Source organism: Salvelinus fontinalis, chromosome 22, assembly GCF_029448725.1.
Source record: "Salvelinus fontinalis isolate EN_2023a chromosome 22, ASM2944872v1, whole genome shotgun sequence".
Taxonomy (NCBI): domain Eukaryota; kingdom Metazoa; phylum Chordata; class Actinopteri; order Salmoniformes; family Salmonidae; genus Salvelinus; species Salvelinus fontinalis.
Window position 1 is genome coordinate 35,979,477 of NC_074686.1, and position 23,073 is coordinate 36,002,549.

General features: G+C 46.4%; 1 protein-coding gene across 5 annotated transcripts in view; it reads left to right on the top strand.

Moving 5' to 3' along the window:
• LOC129820258 (zinc finger protein 40-like) overlaps positions 1-23,073 on the top strand; it is a 133,767-nt gene that overhangs the window by 99,067 nt on the left and 11,627 nt on the right. For all 5 annotated transcript variants that reach the window (XM_055877302.1, XM_055877297.1, XM_055877299.1 and 2 more), the window contains exons 3-6: positions 1,127-1,183; positions 9,170-15,003; positions 15,178-15,314; positions 15,433-15,608. In XM_055877302.1, coding sequence (XP_055733277.1) covers positions 1,127-1,183; positions 9,170-15,003; positions 15,178-15,314; positions 15,433-15,608 — 6,204 coding nt within the window. The remainder of the gene's footprint in view (positions 1-1,126; positions 1,184-9,169; positions 15,004-15,177; positions 15,315-15,432; positions 15,609-23,073) is intronic.

Genomic DNA, 23,073 nt, shown 5'->3' on the forward strand with positions numbered 1-23,073 from the left:
AGGGTTCCTTAACAGCTTCTACCCTCAAGCCATAAGACTGCTGAACAATTAATCAAATGGCCATTTGGCTATACCCTACAAATAGCTATACAATGTATTCGTAGGTCTATTAGACTATAGCCTACTAATAGCTGTATCACGTATTCGTAGGTCTATTAGACTATAGCCTACTAATAGCTGTATCACGTAGTCGTAAGTCATTAGGCAAAAGGCCCACTGCTAACTACTGTTGTTTGTGCCTGAACTTCAGCCATCCTCCAGCACCACAAGTTTGGTTCAACTTCTTGAAAATCATTGTGCGATCCTGACGCTGTCTTTTCTGCACCACGATAGGGTGCTCCAATTACTTAAAATGACATCTCATCAAGATCTGCTGCTTATCACTTGTGTGTATGTCACAGCCACTAGATCTCAACCCAACTGAACACGTGGGAGGTTCTGGGAGCGGCGCCCGAGACAGCGTTTTCCATCAACAAAACACCAAATGATGGAATGTCTCGTGGAAGAATGGTGTCACATCCCTCCAACAGAGTTCCAGACACTTGTAGAATCTATGCCAAGGCTCGTTGAAGCTGTTCTGGCGACCCGTACTGGCCCAACGCCCTATTAAGACTGTTTATGTTGGTGTTAAAAAATAATTGGGGGAGGTGGGGGGGGAAGTTACCTGTAGATCGCCTTCGAAGCCCATCTTAACGATAATTAGAGTTAAATTAGCACACCGCATTAATTTGTTTGTCCTCTACCATTTATCATTCATATGCTGTGGAATTGATTTTTTTCTCAACACTGTATGTGTAGCAAATACCACCCTATTCCCTCTGTAGTGCACTATTTTTGACCAGGTCCTATAGGTCAGAAGTGATGCACTATGTAGGGAATAGGGTGGTGTTTGGGATGTGTCTTAGCCCTAAGTGCTGTGCCTCATAATGATGGATTTCTCCATTGTCCTCCATTTGCCATGGAACAATGTCTGGTTCTTCAGTAGAACACAAACAACACCAGTGTGGGAAGCATCCTCAGTATCAATAGTTACTTTCTACACCGCCTCTGGGTCATTTGCCTTGTGTTACTATGATTTGTTTCTCTGTGCTGGAAACCAACGGTTCTCTTTTTTTTTGTGTTGCAGATAAAATCGAAGAAGCACAGAAAGAACTGAAAGATCCCAAAGCCAGTGCACAGAAAGGTAATATTCCTTATCAATGGGCCTCCCATGGCTCAGCGGTCTTAGACACTGCATCGCAGTGCTTGAGGCGTCACTACAGACCCGGGTTTGACCCGTGAGGGTCTTCCGGGTTAAGGGAGGGTTTGGCCGGCCGGGATGTCCTTGTCCCATCACGCTCTAGCAACTCCTGTGGCGGGCTGGGCGCAGTGCACGCTGACACGGTCGCCAGTTGCATGGTGTTTCCTCCGACACATTGGTGCGGCTGGCTTCCGGGTTAAGTGAGCAGTGTGTCATGAAGCAGTGCGTTTTGGCAGGGTCGTGTTTCAGAGGACACATGGCTCTCGACCTTCGCCTCTCCTGAGTCCGTACGGGAGTTGCAGCGATGGGACAAGACTGTAACTACCAATTGGATATGAAGAAATTGTGGAGAAAAAGTTATACATATATATATATATATATATATATATATATGTATATTTTTTATATGCTTATCAATGAGTAGCGTTTAAAGGTTATTAATGGAATGCTTTCACTTTGAACAGACTAAGTGTATGTGAGAGGGATTTATTTTCCTCTTGTACTCACAGTAACTCCGTGTTTTATGAAGAACGTACTGTGCCAGTTTTACATGCCACTCACAGTAACTCCGTGTTTTATAAAGAACGTACTGTGCCATTTTTACGTACCACTTCAATTGCCGGTGTCCTGTGGGAAAACACCGGAAATGTCTTTTTTTTTACTTCTTAATGGGACAAAGTATTTGTTCTTTGTGTCTGCGGAGTCCAGTCATTTCATACATAATGGAGAAACTGCCTGGATGTTTTCCATCTGCGTTTCCTCAAGCAGTCACTATCCTATTGGTCCTGGTTAAAAAGGAGTGCACTACATAGGGAATATGGACCCTGTGGGCCCTGGTAAAAAGGAGTGCACTACATAGGGAATAGGGTGGAATTTCAGACGTTGTCTAAACCAAGTAAAAGGCTTGGTTTTAGTCAGAAGATCTTTTGTCCTCTCATGTTAACTATACCTTGAGGGAGCCTAAGTCCAGCCTAAAAACATGTGATATACAGCAGCCTAAAAACATGTGATATACAGTAGCCTAAATACATTTGATATACAGTAGCCTAAATACATGTGATATACAGTAGTCTAAATACATGTGATATACAGTAGCCTAAATACATGTGATATACAGTAGTCTAAATACATGTGACATACAGTAGCCTAAATACATGTGACATACAGTAGCCTAAATACATGTGATATACAGTAGCCTAAATACATGTGATATACAGTAGCCTAAATACATGTGACATACAGTAGCCTAAATACATGTGACATACAGTAGCCTAAATACATGTGACATACAGTAGCCTAAATACATGTGATATACAGTAGCCTAAATACATGTGATATACAGTAGCCTAAATACATGTGATATACAGTAGCCTAAATACATGTGATATACAGTAGCCTAAATACATGTGATATACAGTAGCCTAAATACATGTGATATACAGTAGTCTAAATACATGTGACATACAGTAGCCTAAATACATGTGATATACAGTAGCCTAAAAACATGTGATATACAGTAGCCTAAATACATGTGATATACAGTAGCCTAAATACATGTGACATACAGTAGCCTAAATACAGGTGATATACAGTAGCCTAAATACATGTGATATACAGTAGTCTAAATACATGTGTTACACAGTAGCCTAAATACAGGTGATATACAGTAGCCTAAATACATGTGATATACAGTAGTCTATAATGACACGCAGCACATCAACGTACCGAACATACAGTACATTCAGAAAGTATTCAGACCCCTTACCCTTTTCCACATTTTGTTACGTTACAGCCTTATTCTAAAATGGATTTTCAAAAAGTATCCTCATCAATCTACACACAATACCCCATATTGACAAAGCGAAAACAGGTCTTCAGACATGTTTGAAAATGTATTACACATTTTATTTTATTTTTATTTTTATTTTTTTATCCCCTTTTCTCCCCAATTTTCGTGGTATCCAATCGCTAGTAATTACTATCTTGTCTCATCGCTACAACTCCTGTACGGGCTCGGGAGAGACAAAGGTCGAAAGACATGCGTCCTCCGAAGCACAACCCAACCAAGCCGCACTGCTTCTTTAACACATCGCGCCTCCAACCCGGAAGCCAGCTGCACCAATGTGTCGGAGGAAACACCGTGCACCTGGCCCCCTTGGTTAGCGCGCACTGCGCCCAGCCCGCCACAGGAGTCGCTGGAGCGCGATGCGACAAGGAAATCCCTACCGGCCAAACCCAACCTAACCCGGACGACGCTAGCCCAATTGTGCGTCGCCCCACGGACCTCCCAGTCGCGGCCGGCTGCGACAGAGCCTGGGGGCGAACCCAGAGACTCTGGTGGCGCAGTTAGCACTGCGATGCAGTGCCCTAGACCACTGCGCCACCCGGGAGGCCCACACATTTTTATTTTTACGGAAATATCACATTTATATAAGTATTCAGACCCTTTTACTCAGTACTTTGTTGAAGTACCTTTGGCGGCGATTACAGCATTGAGTCTTCTTGGGTATGATGCTACAAGCTTGGCACACCTGTATTTGGGGAGTTTCTCCCATTCTTCTCTGCAGATCCTCTCAAGCTCTGTCAGGTTGGATGGGGAGCGTTGCTGCTCAGCTATTTCGATCCAGAGATGTTAGATCGGGTTCAAGTCCGGGCTCTGGCTGGACCACTCAAGGACATTCAGAGACTTGTCCTGAAGTCACTCCTGTGTTGTCTTGGCTGTGTGCTTACTGTCGTTGTCCTGTTGAAAGTTGAACCGTCACCCCAGTCTGAGGTCTTGAGAGCCCTGGAGCAGGTTTTCATCAAGGATCTCTCTGTACTTTGCCCCATTCACTTTTCCCTCGAGCCTGACTAGTCTGCCAGTTGCTGCCGCTGAAAAACATCCCCACACAATGATGCTGCCACCACCATGCTTCACCGTAGGGATGGTGCCAGTTTTCCTCCAGATGTGAAGCTTGGCATTCAGGCCATAGAATCTTGTTTCTCATGGTTTGAGTGTCCTTTAGGTGCCTTTTGGCAAACTCCAAATGGGCTGTCATGTGCCTTTTACTGAAGAATGGCTTCTGTCTGGCCACTCTACTGTAAAGGTCTGATTGGTGGAGTGCTGCAGAGATGGTTGCCCTTCTGGAAGATTCTCCTATCGCCACAGAGGAACTATGGAGCTCTGTCAAATTTACCATCAGGTTCTTGGTCACCTCCCTCTTTTTGGCCGGGTGGCCAGCTCTTGGTGGTTCCAAACTTCTTCCATTTTAGAATGATGGAAGCCACTGTGTTCTTGGGGACCTTCAATGCTGCAGAAATGTTTTAGTACCCTTCCACAGATCTGTGTCTCAACACAATCCTGTCTCAGAGCTCTACGGACAATTCCTTTGACCTCATGGCTTGATTTTTCTTTGACATGCACTGTCAACTGTGGGACCTTATATAGACAGGTGTGCCTTTCCAAATTATGTTCAATCAATGAAATTTACCACAGGTGGATTCCAATCAAGTTGTAGAAACATCTCAAGGATGATCAATGGAAGCAGGATGCACCTGAGCTCCATTTCGAGTCTCATAGCAAAGGGTCTGAATAATGATGTAAATAAGGTATTTCTGTTATTTAAGTTTTATACATTTGCAAAAATTACTAAAAAACTTATCGCTTTGTCATTATGGGATATTCTGTGTAGATTGATTAGGAATTTTTTATTTATTTAATCCATTTTGGAATAAAGCTGTAACGTAACAAAATGTGAAAAAAGTCATGGGGTCTGAATACTTTACCAATGCACTGTAGATACCCGACGTCAGTCAATTCAGCGTTTTCTGTATTATGAATGCAACAAACATTTTAATTGGTCAATCACAGTAGTCATGAGGCGGACTAATGCAAAGGCATTTTACTTGGGTGGATTTTGCAAACGGTAGACAAACAGAGAGATGTACTGGTCAGATTGTCCTATGGTCCAGTTTGTTTGAACTAGTGGATATAGGGTGCATCCCCAATGTCCCCAAATGACACCCTATTCCCTATGTAGTGTACTACTTTTGACCACCAGGACCAATGGGACTCTGGTCAAAAGTAGTGCGCTATTTAGGGAATAGTGTGCTATTTGGGACATTACCATAGTCTAAATATGTTCTCCTGCATGCCTTGAAGTCTGTAAGGCTGTGCTCCTTAGCTAGGAAGCTCAGTGTGAGTATGCCAAGGAGATTACTAGACTTGGAGGGTTTCCGGTATTTCCTCTATCCCATTAAATCCCCCTGATCCCCTTACACAGGATGTATGCCACATGGCACCCTATTCCCTTTTTTAGTGCACTACTTTCGACCAGGGCCTATAGGGATCTGATTGAAAGTAGTGCACGATACAGGGAATAGGGTGCTGTATAGGATACACTTGTAGAAAAGCCTAGTCTTCCAGGTTTTACCATAGATCAGAAGGCGATGCTTTTTCAGTGCTGGAAATGGCCCCTTGTGAGAGAGCTATTTTCTGACCTGCTAATGAAGTGTTCTGTGATGTAACACTTCTTGTAAAGGACATGATGTGATGGCGGACAGGGTTAGCTCTGAACCCAGCCCTCAGCTTACCTGATTCAACAATACCCTGAGAACTAGGATGAACCACTCCTTACCTCATCTCACATGAATCTCAGAAACGCCCAACTTTTATTTATAGACTGTTTAAGCTATAAGCTTGCTCTGACTGTCTTCTCCCTTTTTGAATGAGGTTGGTTGGGGTTATGTGTTGAAGAGAGAGGATTCGGAACTAACAATATATAGAATACCTAAATCCCCTCTCCAAATACACCAGCTGATGATGTCACCTGGCCTGTCAATCACAGGTTAACCCCCCCCCCGGAAAGGCACTGTTAAAAGCAGCTTTACTCTGTCAATACGTGTTGCTATACTAGGACGCTATGACACACCTTTTTTTCTGAATGGCCACTGTACTTTCTTCACTTTCAGTCATTTTCCCCCTTGCATTCTAACTCCCAGCCATTCTGTTATTATATATTAGGAGATATGTATATAATAATATATATGACTATTATTGTATTCCCAGTGACATTCCAGTATAATTCATTTCAGCTAAAACATGGGTGATAATAAAGCACATTTATCACAAGTGCAGATAAGTGATTTATAAGCTCATTAATTTATAAGAAAAAATGTAACTTAGGGCCAATATATATCAGGATGTCAGGGACTAATAGGAATCTTGACGTCATTTGTGGGTAATGGGGGAAATACCTTTCTTAAAGCCATCAAATCATGACGGGGTAACCGTCTGTCACTTAGACCACAAGGCCAGGTTTAGAGGTTCTGGGACAGCCCTCAATGGGTGTGTCCGGTTTGAACAGTAGATTATTTTGTTGGGTAACAGACTGACAGCAATTTGACTGAGTTATGGGGTAACGTAGTAATGAAATACACCTGTTGTTTCCCTGACTGTATTGGATGATATGTATTCGTATGACATGCTACTAATTAGCGCTGGTAACATTGATTCTCTAAGTGCAATGAGGGATTGACTTCATTACTGACTACATCTGCATACTATAACAACACACATGCACTACCTATTTAATGTATCAATCAAATGTCAATCAAATGTATTTATAAAGACCTTCTTACATCAGCTGATGTCACAAAGTGCTGTACAGAAACCCAGCCTAAAACACCAAACAGCAAGCGATGTAGAAGCACAGTGGCTAGGAAAAACTCCCTAGAAAGGCAGGAACCTAGGAAAAAACCTAGAGAGGAACCAGGCTCTGAGGGGTGGCCAGTCCTCTTCTGGCTGTGCCGGGGGGAGATTATAACAGTTCATGGCCATGTATGCATATGTAATGTATTTACATTCCCATTGCATTAAGGTAAATATTAGAGATCAATATGCTTTTATTCATCTATCCTCAACTAATCCACTGCATCATAATGAAAGGGAAAAATATGAAGGGTTGTTTTGAAATAGAGTGGGAAAGACGAAGAGGGGAAGAGAGAGCGAGAAAGAAAGGCAGAGGGTGGGAGGAAAGGGTGGGTTTTAAACATACTGTATTGATGCGTGGGCCTCAGTGGCTAGAGACACACAGCTAGAGTGGCTGAGGAGAACTTCCAGAGCCCTGCAGACACACAGCTAGCATGGCTGAGGAGAACTTCCAGAGCCCTGCAGACACACCGCTAGAGTGGCTGAGGAGAGCTTCCAGAGCCCTGCAGACACACAGCTAGAGCGGCTGAGGAGAACTTCCAGAGCCCTGCAGACACACCGCTAGAGTGGCTGAGGAGAGCTTCCAGAGCCCTGCAGACACACAGCTAGAGCGGCTGAGGAGAACTTCCAGAGCCCTGCAGACACACAGCTAGCGCGGCTGAGGAGAACTTCCAGAGCCCTGCAGACACACAGCTAGCACGGCTGAGGAAGAACTGCCAGAGTCCTGCAGACACACAGTTAGAGCAGCTGAGGAAGAACTGCCAGAGCCCTGCAGACACACAGCTAGCATGGCTGAGGAGAACTTCCAGAGCCCTGCAGACACACAGCTAGAGCGGCTGAGGAGAACTTCCAGAGCCCTGCAGACACACAGCTAGCGCGGCTGAGGAGAACTTCCAGAGCTCTGCAGACACACAGCTAGCGCGGCTGAGGAGAACTTACAGAGCCCTGCAGACACACAGCTAGAGCGGCTGAGGAAGAACTGCCAGAGCCCTGCAGACACACAGCTAGAGCGGCTGAGGAAGAACTGCCAGAGCCCTGCAGACACACAGCTAGCATGGCTGAGGAGAACTTCCAGAGCCCTGCAGACACACAGCTAGCACGGCTGAGGAAGAACTGCCAGAGTCCTGCAGACACACAGTTAGAGCAGCTGAGGAAGAACTGCCAGAGCCCTGCAGACACACAGCTAGCACGGCTGAGGAAGAACTGCCAGAGTCCTGCAGACACACAGCTAGAGCGGCTGAGGAAGAACTGCCAGAGCCCTGCAGACACACAGCTAGAGCGGCTGAGGAAGAACTGCCAGAGCCCTGCAGACACACAGCTAGAGCGGCTGAGGAAGAACTGCCAGAGCCCTGCAGACACACAGCTAGAGCGGCTGAGGAAGAACTGCCAGAGCCCTGCAGACACACAGCTAGAGCGGCTGAGGAAGAACTGCCAGAGCCCTGCAGACACACAGCTAGAGCGGCTGAGGAAGAACTGCCAGAGCCCTGCAGACACACAGCTAGAGCGGCTGAGGAAGAACTGCCAGAGCCCTGCAGACACACAGTTAGAGCGGCTGAGGAAGAACTGCCAGAGCCCAAAACACAAAGCCTCATCTGTGGAGTTGTTAGAGACAAAAGCCAGCGAGCGGTAAAGCTTGGCTAGAGTTGGTGTTGGTGTTGAGTTGGTGTTGAGGACAAGGTTTTACTGAATGACCGACAGACACACAGACAGTGATTTGCTGCTAGCCTTAAAAACACGGATGGCACAGGTAGAGTACAGACATTTATCTTTCTGGTAGAAAGTCGGATACTTAATGCAACTGGTTATGTAATCGTTGCTGTGATGATGATTTGTGTTTTATTTTGTGAAATACCCTAATTTATTACCATGTTCTGAATAGTTTGTGCAGGATAAAAAATAAACTCGGAATATGCCTGCGACACAACATTATTTGGATGAAACTGTCAGAAAAATGTGAGAGGAATTCCATACATTGAGGACGTAACTAACTTTCACTTCCAATTGATCAAGAAACGGATGCTTGGTAGCACATTTGGCAGGGTGATTTCTTCTAACACAGACCAAAACCAGATTTATATCTGGTTGGTGAATCTCAATGCAGTGAATCATGTCTATTCTCAGTGAAGATCCTCATAGCATATGGGAATATTTTTTATTTTTGCAGAAACTATCAACTTTATCGTAAGGTTTTAATATTATTTCAACATGAATGTTAATTTATCTTTTTGTTTGCTTCACAGGGATCAATGAGTGTGGTCGAACAAGTGCAGATAACATAAAGGGACTGAAGAGGAAAAAGGTTGTGACAGAGAACCAGCTGAAGAAAATACCCAAATCTCCTGTGAAGAAGCCCTTGCAGTCCAAGACCTTTGTGGCAACACTCCAACGTACCTCGTCCAAGGAGGCTGCGAACTCCTGCTCCAATCCCGACATCCCCTCTCGGAACCCTGCCAGCTCACCGAGCCGGAACAGAGATACGGAGTACCTTCAGCCTGTTGCTGAATCCTCGGAGGGAGTGACACCATCCATTGACAGTGATAGGCTGAAGCAGAGGGAAGTGTCTTCCTCAAAGCCACAGTCTCTTGATCCGGTCAGTGGTAAAGAGGGGTCTGCCTCTGGTGTTGGGGAATCTGAGCAGCTCAAGGACCGTAAGAGCGGCGCAACTGGATGTGAAGGTCAATCTACTTACCACACCAGTGCTCCACTTGAGGTCTTGCTCAAGGCTATGGAACCGGACTTCAGCTCCTTGGCAGAAAGAAACACACATTTTCCAGTCACATCTGTTGGAAAACCAAGTCAAACTCTTTCTGCCCAGTTTATTAGTGAATTGAATGCTATGCCAGCTGTACATTTTGGACTCCAAACTCAGCCTGGCCATATGCAAACTTACTTTGTAAATAAACAAGAGAGCTACACCACCGTGCAGGCCTCTACCCAGGCTACTCCCTTGCAGAATTCACAGCATGCTACACAGTATTTCAGCAACCGGGAAAAGCCTGTTCTACAAATGAGCTTCAGTACTGGGCCCTCCGCTGCCCAAACTCATGCACCTGTTCCATCTGGCTCCAATTCCTTACCCAAGAGCCAGCCGCCGGTGGTGCACACATGCCAGTCCCTATCTGCCAGTGTCCCCAGTACCATTCAAGTCCCTGTTACACCTGGTTACAACCCAGTCCATATGGCCACAGTTGTGAACTTTGGTCTTGAACAGATGTGTAGCATCTCCCCAAAGCACCAGAAGCCTAAGAAGCAGGGGAAGTATGTGTGTGAATACTGCAGTCGGGCATGTGCAAAGCCTAGTGTGCTCCTCAAGCACATCAGGTCCCACACAGGAGAACGTCCCTACCCATGTGTTACATGTGGCTTCTCATTCAAGACCAAGAGCAATCTGTACAAGCATAAGAAATCCCATGCTCACGCAATAAAACTGGGGCTTGTGGCACGTTCCGACTCTGGAAGTGGGTCCCTCTCTGTGGAGTCTGACAAAGCACCCGGAACACATTCAGATGTAGAGGAAAGCGGGGACAGTGACGAGGAAAGTAGCACAGCAGACCTGGACCCTGACTCGTCACAAAGCAGTGTTGCAGCATTCTCTGAGAGCAGTTTGCAGAGTGCAGGCACAACACAAGGCAACCATGGGGATGCAGGGGACCTATCGGCTGTTTTCGAAACGCTTAAACCAACGACGAGTCAAAGGAGCTACGAGTCCAAAGGGACAGCTGGCCTCCCGAAAGTAGTCGTCTATCCTGTTAATGTCTCGCCTCAGCGGGCGGACAGTCCAAGAGTCGCAGACTCTACCCCTGAGCAGGCTACTGCCCAAAGGCAAAGGGACTTCCAAACGGCACATCTAAGATCCAGCATCACCGTCCTGTCGTCCTTGAAAGAGGTGGATTGCACAATCCCCCTGCAGGATGCAGGAAGTGAGGATGAGGATCAACAGTGTAGGTCCCCACCAGGAGGCGGACATGGTCAGCTTCAAAGGCAGCAGGCCACAGATGTTTCTCAGCAGCAGCAGGGCAAGTGTCTGCTTAGTCCCCGCAGTTTAGGCAGCACAGACTCTGGGTATTTCTCACGTTCTGAAAGCGCAGACCAGGCCATGAGTCCCCCGAGTCCCTTTGTAAAGCTCACCCCACCAACAGACATGGATGTCACCAAAAATGCACTTCCTAATCTCCCTGCAGTGGTTGCCACTGTTATGAATGTGGCTTCCGTGGAGAAGCCACATGTTGTGCAAGGACAAATGCGTCCACCATTAGTAACAAAAGCACTCTCTCTCGAGGAACGAATCTCAAAGTTAATATCGGACAATGAGGCAGTGGTTGACGACAAACAGCTGGACAGTGTCAAACCAAGAAGGACTTCTCTTTCCAGGAGAGGTAGCATAGACTCCCCCAAATCGTATATATTTAAAGACTCTTTTCAGTTTGACCTTAAACCAATGGCGAGAAGGTCAAGTTCCAGCTCAGACATACCCAAGTCCCCATTCACCCCCACAGAAAACTCTAAGCCAGTATTGCTATTGTCTGTACCTAATCAGTATCCACCGATGGACTGTTTACCAATAACAAGAAGTAATTCTATGCCCACAACTCCAGGGCACTCGGGTCTCCCACCAAACGTTACCCAACAACCCCACATACTACGGATCTGCCAGTCTTTTGATGAAAAAATGAGTTCCTTAAACGATGATGTGTTTTCATCTGCTCCCTGTACCCCAAATCCAGCAATACATTCTCGTACCCTTGTACGTCAAGTAGCAGTGGAACATTTCTCCACAAGTGAGGTCCTTTCCTCAGTCCGTTCCATGGATGAAGGTTACCATGGTTCTAGCGTTTCCACTGTGACAATGCAAAGGAGCAGGTCTTTTGAGCATGCACAAGACCCAAACCGAAAGCCTCAGCAGAGCAAAGGCACAATGTATGAGTGTGAGACCTGTCGTAATCGATACCGAAAACTAGAAAACTTTGAAAATCACAAGAAATTCTATTGTTCAGAACTTCATGGTCCGAAAAACAAGCTGATGTCTGTCAGAGAGACTGAGCTGGATGTTTTTCAGCGTGGCATGCAGCAGCCATTAGTTCCCAGAACAACAGGTATTTCAGGCATAATGGACCAACAGCAATCAATTAGAAAAAGAAGGAAAATTAAGAGTGTTGGTGACGATGATGACCAATCACCAACTGACACCAATCCCCCATGCTCTGTTAGTTTTGATTCTTGCCAACTATCAACAGCCAGTTCAGGTCAGACATTTTCTCAGCACTCTATCATGGTTGATCTACTGCCTAAAAGCAACCCACCTCAAATACCTCAAATTCAGCTAGTAGCAGGAGTTACAGAATCAAGACTGTCACCGATCAGAGAAACCCAGGTTAACACGTCTGGTAAAGAAAGAGGCGACCTACAGAGGCAAGGCAGCGGTACATCAGTTATCAGACATACCAACTCTCTAAGCAGGCCCAATTCATTTGAGATCTCTGAATCCATTGACAGAGCCTCTCCTGTTGATTTCCTGGACAAAGATGGCCATAGAACAGGAAAAACTAAGGCAGATGCTACAGCCAATCTTTCATTAGAGAGCTACCATGAAAAGATGTCCATACCTAAATGTGCCAACCAGGGAGGGATGGAAAACCGTGTTGACCGCACATTAGCAGCAGTGGCTGAGAGCTGTGCTGCTGTACAGCAGTCTCGCCTGGTTCGCCAAAACAACATTCCTGAAATCCTGGTCACAGAGGAACCTGATCGGGAGCATAACGGTCATAGCACAGAGCAAGGGGAAAAGGCTGCAGATACATTCAACTGGCCCCAGAGGAGCGAGAGCCTGTCCAAGCTACCCACAGAGAAGCTTCCACCCAAGAAGAAGAGAATCCGTCTGGCTCAGATGGAGCACTCCTCTGGAGAATCCAGCTTCGAGTCCTCACTGTCTCGAAGCCTCAGCAGGGACAGTAGCCTCTCAAGATGTTCCAGCGTATCAGCCTCCTTCGACTGGGACGAGCCATTAAGGTCAGAGAGCCCCTCCAGAGGAGAATGTGTCAACAAAATCTGTGATCTTCAAGGGCTACCAATAGCCTTCAACACCCTAGGGGTCCCTGGCATGATGAGACGTGCTGCCTCAGAACAGATCAGTTGCACTCAACCCTCAGTGGAGATCTCTTGCGACTATCGCAGCAAGTCCTTCGACTGTGGCAGTGGGTCTCCCAGCAGGTCTCTGCCACCCAACAGGTCAATGTCACCAATGGAACTGCAAAAGAGTCCTCAAACCTCCTCGTCTCCGCATGTACCTCTCATTGAAAGGCGAAGGGGGCCACTGGTTCGCCAGATGTCTTTAAAGATTGGGCCGGAGAGTCAGCAACATGTCGGCAATCATGCCATCGCTGTCCAGAGGCTCCCCACTGTAATCTCTATATCTCAGCAGAGGCCTCAACAGATGCAACAGATTACCAACAATCCTCCCATTGCCCAACCTTTTATTTTGCATTCTGGAGAAACTCTCCAGCAACACAATGAAAAAATGGTGCAAAGCATTAACCTGGGCAGCCAAAGTCAACTGCCTCAAGTTCATGGTCTTCCACACCCTTGGCACCTAACATCAAGGGTTCAGACATGCCAAAATCTACAGCAATCTGCAGTTAATGTCGTGATCAGCCAAGAAGATGCTCAGAACAAGTCTGCTGACTCTCAAGACAAGAAAAGCTTTGTGCCCAAGTACCAACTGCTGTGTCCTGCTCTGAGATCAAGCATAACATACTCTTCCACACAGGGTACTCAGACAACCTTGCCTGTCTTAACAATACCCATTGCCAACCGGATGCAAAGTGTGTCAAAGTCTTCAGATGTTCTCCACAATGTCTATGTGGCACAACCGTGTCATCAGATTGTAGGGAATAAGACACAGTCGATAATATTGCCTATAGGCCTACAAAACAACCGACCTTCTCAAAACCAGCCAGGTGCTCCGCAATTGCCACAGATCCTGATAACCCATGAGCTGATGCACCCTTCCCCCTCTGTGGCCAGTAAAGGCAGCCTCTACAACCTTCATGTTGTAAATACAGACACAAAGACTGTACCAGATATGAACAAGGACAGGCCTCCAGCATCTGCTGGCCTTCAAGTAAAACACAGTTTACTTTCCAATACCCAGAACCATTTTGGTGAAACTCAAATAGCTCCCTCCCTGGGCTCCTTACACTGCACCCAGAAAATGGCAGCTGTGACCCTCTGTCCACAACAGGAGCCCATTGCCTCAAGCAAGAGAATGCTCTCCCCTGCCAATAGCTTGGACATCGCCATGGAAAAACATCAGAAGCGAGCAAAGGATGAACATGGTGCTGCATGCCTCACTGACGGCAGGTCCGTCAACTACCTGAACTCCAACATGGCAGAGGTGACTAGGCAACGGAAACTAATGCTAGTCCGGCAGGTGTGCGCCACTGAATCATCAGACAGTCCCATTGAAACTGTGGCTCCTCCACTTCAACACGAGAAACCAGAGGATGAAAAGAACGCCCAGACTCCTAATAACCTCAAGACTATGACACCTGAAAGCACTGAACAGGATGAACCATCTACTGTAGTTGCTCAATTACAGCCAAGCTTTGCATTAACCACCTCTCCAGGAAGTCACGTCTCCGCCGTGCCAGCGAACGCCTGCCTGAAGCCTCAAGACAAGGGCGAGGAACAGAAATGTCCCCCTGCCAAGTGTCCCATTAGACCCTCTACTTTCCACGGACAGGTGAAACTGGCCTCATCTGTATCTGTGGTCAACACACGAGACAGCCACCGCCTGTCTTTCCCCAGCCTGAAAACGACCACCACCTTCACCTGGTGTTACCTGATGAAGAGGAAGCCTCTGCATGTTCCCCAGATGGACCAGAAGATCTCGGCCTACTCCACCTGGGCAGTGAGCCCCAACAACCCCCACCCACTGGGCCTGCCCACCAAGGTGGTGATGTCTCTCTTCAACTCCAAGCAGAACTCAAAGAAAATACACTACACAGAGGCCATAACGACAAGTATGAAATCAGACATCTTGGCCTATTCAAGCAAGCTGAAAGACGTCATGCCTAAGGTTACAACCATTTTGCACATTTATTTTGTATTTGTATTATCAGTGTTAAATGTTCTAATCCTTAATCCAATCAATTTGAGCCATAATTTTATGATGGAAATTTGTGAAGGAGCCTTGTTATCACATGATATTTTCTTGTGCTTAGCTATTTTCTCAAATCAACTTACTCCCTAGGTCCTAAAGCATCAGAAGTCTCTAACAGCTGAGAATAACAGCAAAGTGAAACCTGAGACTCAGGTGAGCAGTGAATCAGACAAGGATTCTTCCTCATCCAAACTAGAGCCACGGAGAGTCAAAATATTTGATGGAGGGTATGTATCTCAGCCGTATTCAAAATATTTCACATTTATTTGATTAAATAATTTAAGGATTTTGAATTGTTTGGTTAATACACTTGATTATTTCTCACCTCTTCTGTCAACCGTGCAGATTGAAATCTAACGAAGAGTATGTGTACGTGCGTGGGCGGGGTCGTGGTAAATACATCTGTGAGGACTGTGGGATCCGCTGCAAGAAGCCCAGCATGCTCCGTAAACACATCCGCACCCACTCTGACGTACGGCCCTATCACTGCACCCACTGCAACTTCTCCTTCAAGACTAAAGGTCAGTGCTGACGCCAGCAGTAGCGTGGTCTGGCTTATAATAAATGAATCAATAGTTGTTACACTAAGTGATCAAAAGTATGTGGACATCTCATTCCAAAATCATACGCATTAATATGGAGTTGGTCCCTTCTTTGCTGCTATAACAGACTCCACTCTTCTGGGAAGGCTTTCCACTAGATGTTGGAACATTGCTGCTATAACAGCCTCCACTCTTCTGGGAAGTCATTCTACTAGATGTTGGAACATTGCTGCTATAACAGCCTCCACTCTTCTGGGAAGGCTTTCCACTAGATGTTGGAACATTGCTGCTATAACAGCCTCCACTCTTCTGGGAAGGCTTTCCACTAGATGTTGGAACATTGCTGCTATAACAGCCTCCACTCTTCTGGGAAGGCTTTCCACTAGATGTTGGAACATTGCTGCTATAACAGCCTCCACTCTTCTGGGAAGGCTTTCCACTAGATGTTGGAACATTGCTGCTATAACAGCCTCCACTTTTCTGGGAAGGCTTTCCACTAGATGTTGGAACATTGCTGCTATAACAGCCTCCACTCTTCTGGGAAGGCTTTCCACTAGATGTTGGAACATTGCTGCGGGGAACTTGCTTCCATTCAGACACAAGAGCATTCGTGAAGTCAGGTACTGATGTTGGGCGATAAGGCCTGGCTTGCAGTCGGTGTTCTAATTCATCCCAAAGGTGTTCGATTGGGTTGAGGTCAGGACTCTGTGCAGGCCAGTCAAGTTCATCAGCAAAGATCTCGACCAACTATTTCTGTATGGACCTCGCTTCGTGAACGGTGGCATTGTAATTTTGAAACAGGAAAGGGCCTTCCCCAAACTGGTACCACAAAGTTGGAAGCACAGAATCCTCTATAATGTAATTGTATGCTGTAGTGTTAAGATTTCCCTTCACTGGAACTAAGGGACCTGAACCATGAAAAACAGCCTCGGACCATTATTCCTCCTCCACCAAACTTTACAGTTGGCACTGTGCATTGTGGCAGGTAGAGTTCTCCTGGCATCTGCCAAACCCAGATTCGTCTGTCGGACTGCCAGATGGTAAAGCGTGATTCATCACTCCAGAGAACGCGTTTCCACTGCTCCAGACTCCAATGGCGGCAAGCTTTACACCACTCCAGCCGACGCTTGGCATTGCACGTCGTGATTTTAGGTTTGTGTGCGGCTGCTCAGCCATGGAAACCCGAATCCACTCATTTAAAGGGGTGTCCGCATACTTTTGTGTATATTTATATAGGTTATATCTGACTAACTTTTTTATTTATTTTTATTTCACCTTTATTTAACCAGGTAGGCAAGTTGAGAACAAGTTCTCATTTACAATTGCGACCTGGCCAAGATAAAGCAAAGCAGTTCGACACATACAACAACACAGAGTTACACATGGAGTACAACAAACATACAGTTAATAATACAGGAGAAAAAAAAGTCTATATACAATGTGAGCAAATGAGGTGAGATAAGGGAGGTGAAGGCAAAAAAGGCCATGGTGGCGAAGTAAATACAATATAGCAAGTAAAACACTGGAATGGTAGATTTGCAGTGGAAGAATGTGCAAAGTAGAAATATAAATAATGGGGTGCAAAGGAGCAAAATAAATACAGTAGGGGAAGAGGTAGATGTTTGGGCTAAAGTATAGATGGACTATGTACAGGTGCAGTAATCTGTGAGCTGCTCTGACAGCTGGTGCTTAAAGCTAGTGAGGGAGATAAGTGTTTCCAGTTTTAGAGATTTTTGTAGTTCGTTCCAGTCATTGGCAGCAGAGAACTGGAAGGAGAGGCGGCCAAAGTAGGAATTGGCTTTGGGGGTGACCAGAGAGATATACCTGCTGGAGCGCGTGCTACAGGTGGGTGCTGCTATGGTGACCAGCGAGCTGAGATAAGGGGTGACTTTACCAAGCAGGATCTTGTCGATGACCTGGAGCCAGTGGGTTTGGCGACGAGTATGAAGTGAGGGCCAGCCAACGAGCGCGTACAGGTCGCAGTTGTGGGTAGTATATGGGGCTTTGGTGACAAAACGGATGGCACTGTGATAGACTGCATCCAATGTATTGAATAGGGTATTGGAGGCTATTTTGTAAATGACATCGCCGAAGTCGAGGATCGGTAGGATGGTTAGTTGGCAGCATGAGTGAAGGATGCTTTGTTTGCGAAATAGGAAGCCAATTCTAGATTTAACTTTGGATTGGAGATGTTTGATGTGAGTCTGGAAGGAGAGTTTACAGTCTAACCAGACACCTAGGTATTTGTAGTTGTCCACATATTCTAAGTCAGAACCGTCCAGAGTGATGATGCTGGACGGGCGGGCAGGTGCAGGCAGCGATCGGTTGAATAGCATGCATTTAATTGTACTTGTATTTAAGAGCAGTTGGAGGCCATGGAAGGAGAGTTGTATGGCATTGAAGCTCGTCTGGAGGCTTGTTAACACAGTGTCCAAAGAAGGGCCAGAAGTATACAGAATGGTGTCGTCTGCGTAGAGGTGGATCAGAGACTCACCAGCAGCAAGAGCGACATCATTGATGTATACAGAGAAGAGAGTCGTCCCAAGAATTGAACCCTGTGGCACCCCCATAGAGACTGCCAGAGGCCCGGACAACAGACCCTCTGATTTGACACACTGAACTCTATCAGAGAAGTAGTTGGTGTACCAGGCGAGGCAATCATTTGAGAAACCAAGGCTGTCGAGTCTGCCGATGAGGATGTGGTGATTGACAGAGTCGAAAGCCTTGGCCAGGTCAATGAATACGGCTGCACAGTATTGTTTCTTATCGATGGCGGTTAAGATATCGTTTAGGACCTTGAGCGTGGCTGAGGTGTACCCATGACCAGCTCTGAAACCAGATTGCATAGCGGAGAAGGTGCAGTGGGATTCGAAATGGTCGGTAATCTGTTTGTTGACTTGGCTTTCGAAGACCTTAGAAAGGCAGGGAAGGATAGATATAGGTCTGTAGCAGTTTGGGTCAAGAGTGTCCCCCCCCTTTGAAGAGGGGGATGACCGCAGCTGCTTTCCAATCTTTGGGAATCTCAGACGACACGAAAGAGAGGTTAAAAAGGCTAGTAATAGGGGTTGCAACAATTTCGGCAGATAGTTTTAGAAAGAAACGGTCCAGATTGTCTAGCCCGGCTGATTTGTAGGGGTCCAGATTTTGCAGCTCTTTCAGAACATCAGCTGACTGGATTTGGGAGAAGGAGAAATGGGGAAGGCTTGGGCGAGTTGCTGTGGGGGGTGCAGTGCTATTGACCGGGGTAGGGGTAGCCAGGTGGAAAGCATGGCCAGCCGCAGAAAAATGCTTATTGAAATTCTCAATTATAATGGATTTATCGGTGGTGACAGAGTTTCCTGTCCTCAGCGCAGTGGGCAGCTGGGAGGAGTTGCTCTTATTCTCCATGGACTTTACAGTGTCCCAGAACTTTTTTGAGTTTGTGCTGCAGGAAGCAAATTTCTGCTTGAAAAAGCTAACCTTGGCTTTTCTAACTGCCTGTGAATATTGGTTTCTAACTTCCCTGAAAAGTTGCATATCACGGGGGCTGTTCGATGCTAATGCAGAACGCCACAGGATGTTTTGTGTTGGTTAAGGGCAGACAGGTCTGGAGTGAACCAAGGGCTATATCTGTTCCTGGTTCTAAATTTCTTGAATGGGGCATGCTTATTTAAGATGGTGAGGAAGGCATTTAAACAAAATAACCAGGCATCCTCTACTGACGGGATAAGGTCAATATCCTTCCAGGATACCCGGGCCAGGTCGATTAGAAAGGCCTTCTCGCTGAAGTGTTTCAGAGGTCGTTTGACAGTGATGAGTGGAGGTCGTTTGACAGTGATGAGTGGAGGTCGTTTGACAGTGATGAGTGTAGGTCGTTTGACAGTGATGAGTGGAGGTCGTTTGACAGTGATGAGTGGAGGTCGTTTGACAGTGATGAGTGGAGGTCGTTTGACAGTGATGAGTGGAGGTCGTTTGACAGTGATGAGTGGAGGTCGTTTGACAGTGATGAGTGGAGGTCGTTTGACAGTGATGAGTGGAGGTCGTTTGACAGTGATGAGTGGAGGTCGTTTGACAGTGATGAGTGGAGGTCGTTTGACCGTGATGAGTGGAGGTCGTTTGACCGTGATGAGTGGAGGTCGTTTGACCGTGATGAGTGGAGGTCGTTTGACCGTGATGAGTGGAGGTCGTTTGACCGTGATGAGTGGAGGTCGTTTGACCGTGATGAGTGGAGGTCGTTTGACCGTGATGAGTGGAGGTCGTTTGACCGTGATGAGTGGAGGTCGTTTGACCGTGATGAGTGGAGGTCGTTTGACCGTGATGAGTGGAGGTCGTTTGACCGTGATGAGTGGAGGTCGTTTGACCGTGATGAGTGGAGGTCGTTTGACCGTGATGAGTGGAGGTCGTTTGACCGTGATGCGTGGAGGTCGTTTGACCGTGATGCGTGGAGGTCGTTTGACCGTGACGCGTGGAGGTCGTTTGACCGTGACGCGTGGAGGTCGTTTGACCGTGACGCGTGGAGGTCGTTTGACCGTGACGCGTGGAGGTCGTTTGACCGTGACGAGTGGAGGTCGTTTGACAGTGACGAGTGGAGGTCGTTTGACAGTGACGAGTGGAGGTCGTTTGACCGTGACGAGTGGAGGTCGTTTGACCGTGACGAGTGGAGGTCGTTTGACCGTGACGAGTGGAGGTCGTTTGACCGTGACGAGTGGAGGTCGTTTGACCGTGACGAGTGGAGGTCGTTTGACCGTGACGAGTGGAGGTCGTTTGACCGTGACGAGTGGAGGTCGTTTGACCGTGACGAGTGGAGGTCGTTAAAAATAAAGTAAAAATAAATGTTTTGTCATACTGGTGGTATACGGTCTGATATACCACGGCTGTCAGCCAATCAGCATTCAGGGTTTTAACCACCCAGTTTATATTATACATGAATGCAGTGGTGAAAGAAAGTAGATGTCATTTCTTACCGGTACAGGACAGCGAAGTGCGCGCGCACATTTTTTTTATACTCCAAAAATGACAGCGTAGCCTGACACTGACAAACAAACAGATCAATAAAAACGATGTTGTCTAATCCATATAATCGGCCTACGGAAAGAGGAGACACACATATAATATGACGTCCATCTAATCTGGAGGAGGAAATGACTGTCCAAAAACAAACAGAAGTGGCACTGATCCAATGATGAAGACAGTGAATATGCGCACCCACTGGGGATATGGCCCATGTTCTCCGCTGGCACCAATAATATAGGCTACTGTTCGCTCAATTAAGTTACGCATTTTGATAACTAAAAGACAGATTGGAGTCTTTTCATTGTCATCTCTTTACAGCAATAGCCATTTGCTTTCCAAACTGTTTTTTCGTGATTGTATTTTTAAATATTGCGATATGCCTGGCTTCATCTGTCTGCTTTTCACTGGCAGTCGCAACTCAACAATCATCTATTTGGTATTTGCAGCGCGCTCTGCCCAAATTGCGGGCCCTTCTTACTAGGCTATGCGATTTTAAAACAATCCACCTTTTTTTTTTTTTTTTTTTTTTAAGAAGGTAATGGTCCTCTGTGGCCAAATCATCTGAGGTCATAGCCCGTTTTGAATGTTTTATTTCCTCATAGACAGGAGTAAGCTAATTAGGCTATATACTTTTGGCAATTTAATTCCATTTACTTTAGGGAAAGCGTCCCCTGGCCTTATGGAGCTGCTGTCTATGCCTTTTAATGTGGCAGAAACACAACCAGTCATGATGTTTTTATCTGATTGTTAAGTGATTGTTTGACTAAAGCGCTCCTGTAAGGCTACCCGCTGCTCATTCTTCTGCTCACAAAATAATTTCAGCATCCAAATCCCAACAGTGCATTCGCAATTTGATGAATGGAAAGAGACATTGTGATGATATTCTGCCATTTGTCATTAGGCCTACACCTGTAGCATGAATTGATGCATCCGCTGTTGTCCACTTGCACCTCGGGTCTCGGCCACTCATCTCCACCTTGACAAAATGCAAGTGTTGTCCTCAAAGCACAAAGCAATTTGAAGCGTATTCCACCCAGTTTCCAGTCAATTAGCTAGTTGTCCATGTGTCTGACATGCAGTACTGTTAATAGTGTAATAACCTATAGTTTTTTTTGGCATGTTGTAATTGTGATAGAACGTGAGCATATCGGTATGGCTTACCCACTACTATTAATTTTGCCGGGACGCTGTACCGGACCGCGCCGCCTTACTTTCACCCCTTGAGGTATATATATACCTTTTGGCTTACAATAACTAATGGCTTTAAGCTGTCTATTACAGATTTATAAATCAGTAATATCTGAAAATGAATTACTATAAACTACTTATAAGCCTGTATAAATGTTAAGGTATAAAATACTCTATATGTTAATGTAAAGTGGTCGGCAGGTGGCCTAGTGGTTAGAGCGTTGGACTAGTAACCAGCAGGTAGCCTAGTGGTTAGAGCGTTGGACTAGTAACCAGCAGGTAGCCTAGTGGTTAGAGCGTTGGACTAGTAACCAGCAGGTAGCCTAGTGGTTAGAGCGTTGGACTAGTAACCAGCAGGTAGCCTAGTGGTTAGAGCGTTGGACTAGTAACCAGCAGGTAGCTTAGTGGTTAGAGCATTGTACTAGTAACCAGCAGGTAGCCTAGTGGTTAGAGCGTTGGACTGGTAACCAGCAGGTAGCCTAGTGGTTAGAGCGTTGGACTAGTAACCAGCAGGTAGCCTAGTGGTTAGAGCGTTGGACTAGTAACCAGCAGGTAGTCTAGTGGTTAGAGCGTTTGACTAGTAACCAGCAGGTAGTCTAGTGGTTAGAGCGTTGGACTAGTAACCAGCAGGTAGCCTAGTGGTTAGAGCGTTGGACTAGTAACCAGCAGGTAGTCTAGTGGTTAGAGCGTTGGACTAGTAACCAGCAGGTAGCCTAGTGGTTAGAGCGTTGGACTAGTAACCAGCAGGTAGCCTAGTGGTTAGAGCGTTGGGCCAGTAACCAGCAGGTAGCCTAGTGGTTAGAGCGTTGGGCCAGTAACCAGCAGGTAGCCTAGTGGTTAGAGCGTTGGACTAGTAACCAGCAGGTAGCCTAGTGGTTAGAGCGTTGGACTAGTAACCAGCAGGTAGCCTAGTGGTTAGAGCGTTGGACTAGTAACCAGCAGGTAGCCTAGTGGTTAGAGCGTTGGACTAGTAACCAGCAGGTAGCCTAGTGGTTAGAGCGCAGGACTAGTAACCAGCAGGTAGCCTAGTGGTTAGAGCGTTGGACTAGTAACCAGCAGGTAGCCTAGTGGTTAGAGCATTGGACTAGTAACCAGCAGGTAGCCTAGTGGTTAGAGCGTTGGACTAGTAACCAGCAGGTAGCCTAGTGGTTAGAGCGTTGGACTAGTAACCAGCAGGTAGCCTAGTGGTTAGAGCGTTGGACTAGTAACCAGCAGGTAGCCTAGTGGTTAGAGCGTTGGACTAGTAACCAGCAGGTAGTCTAGT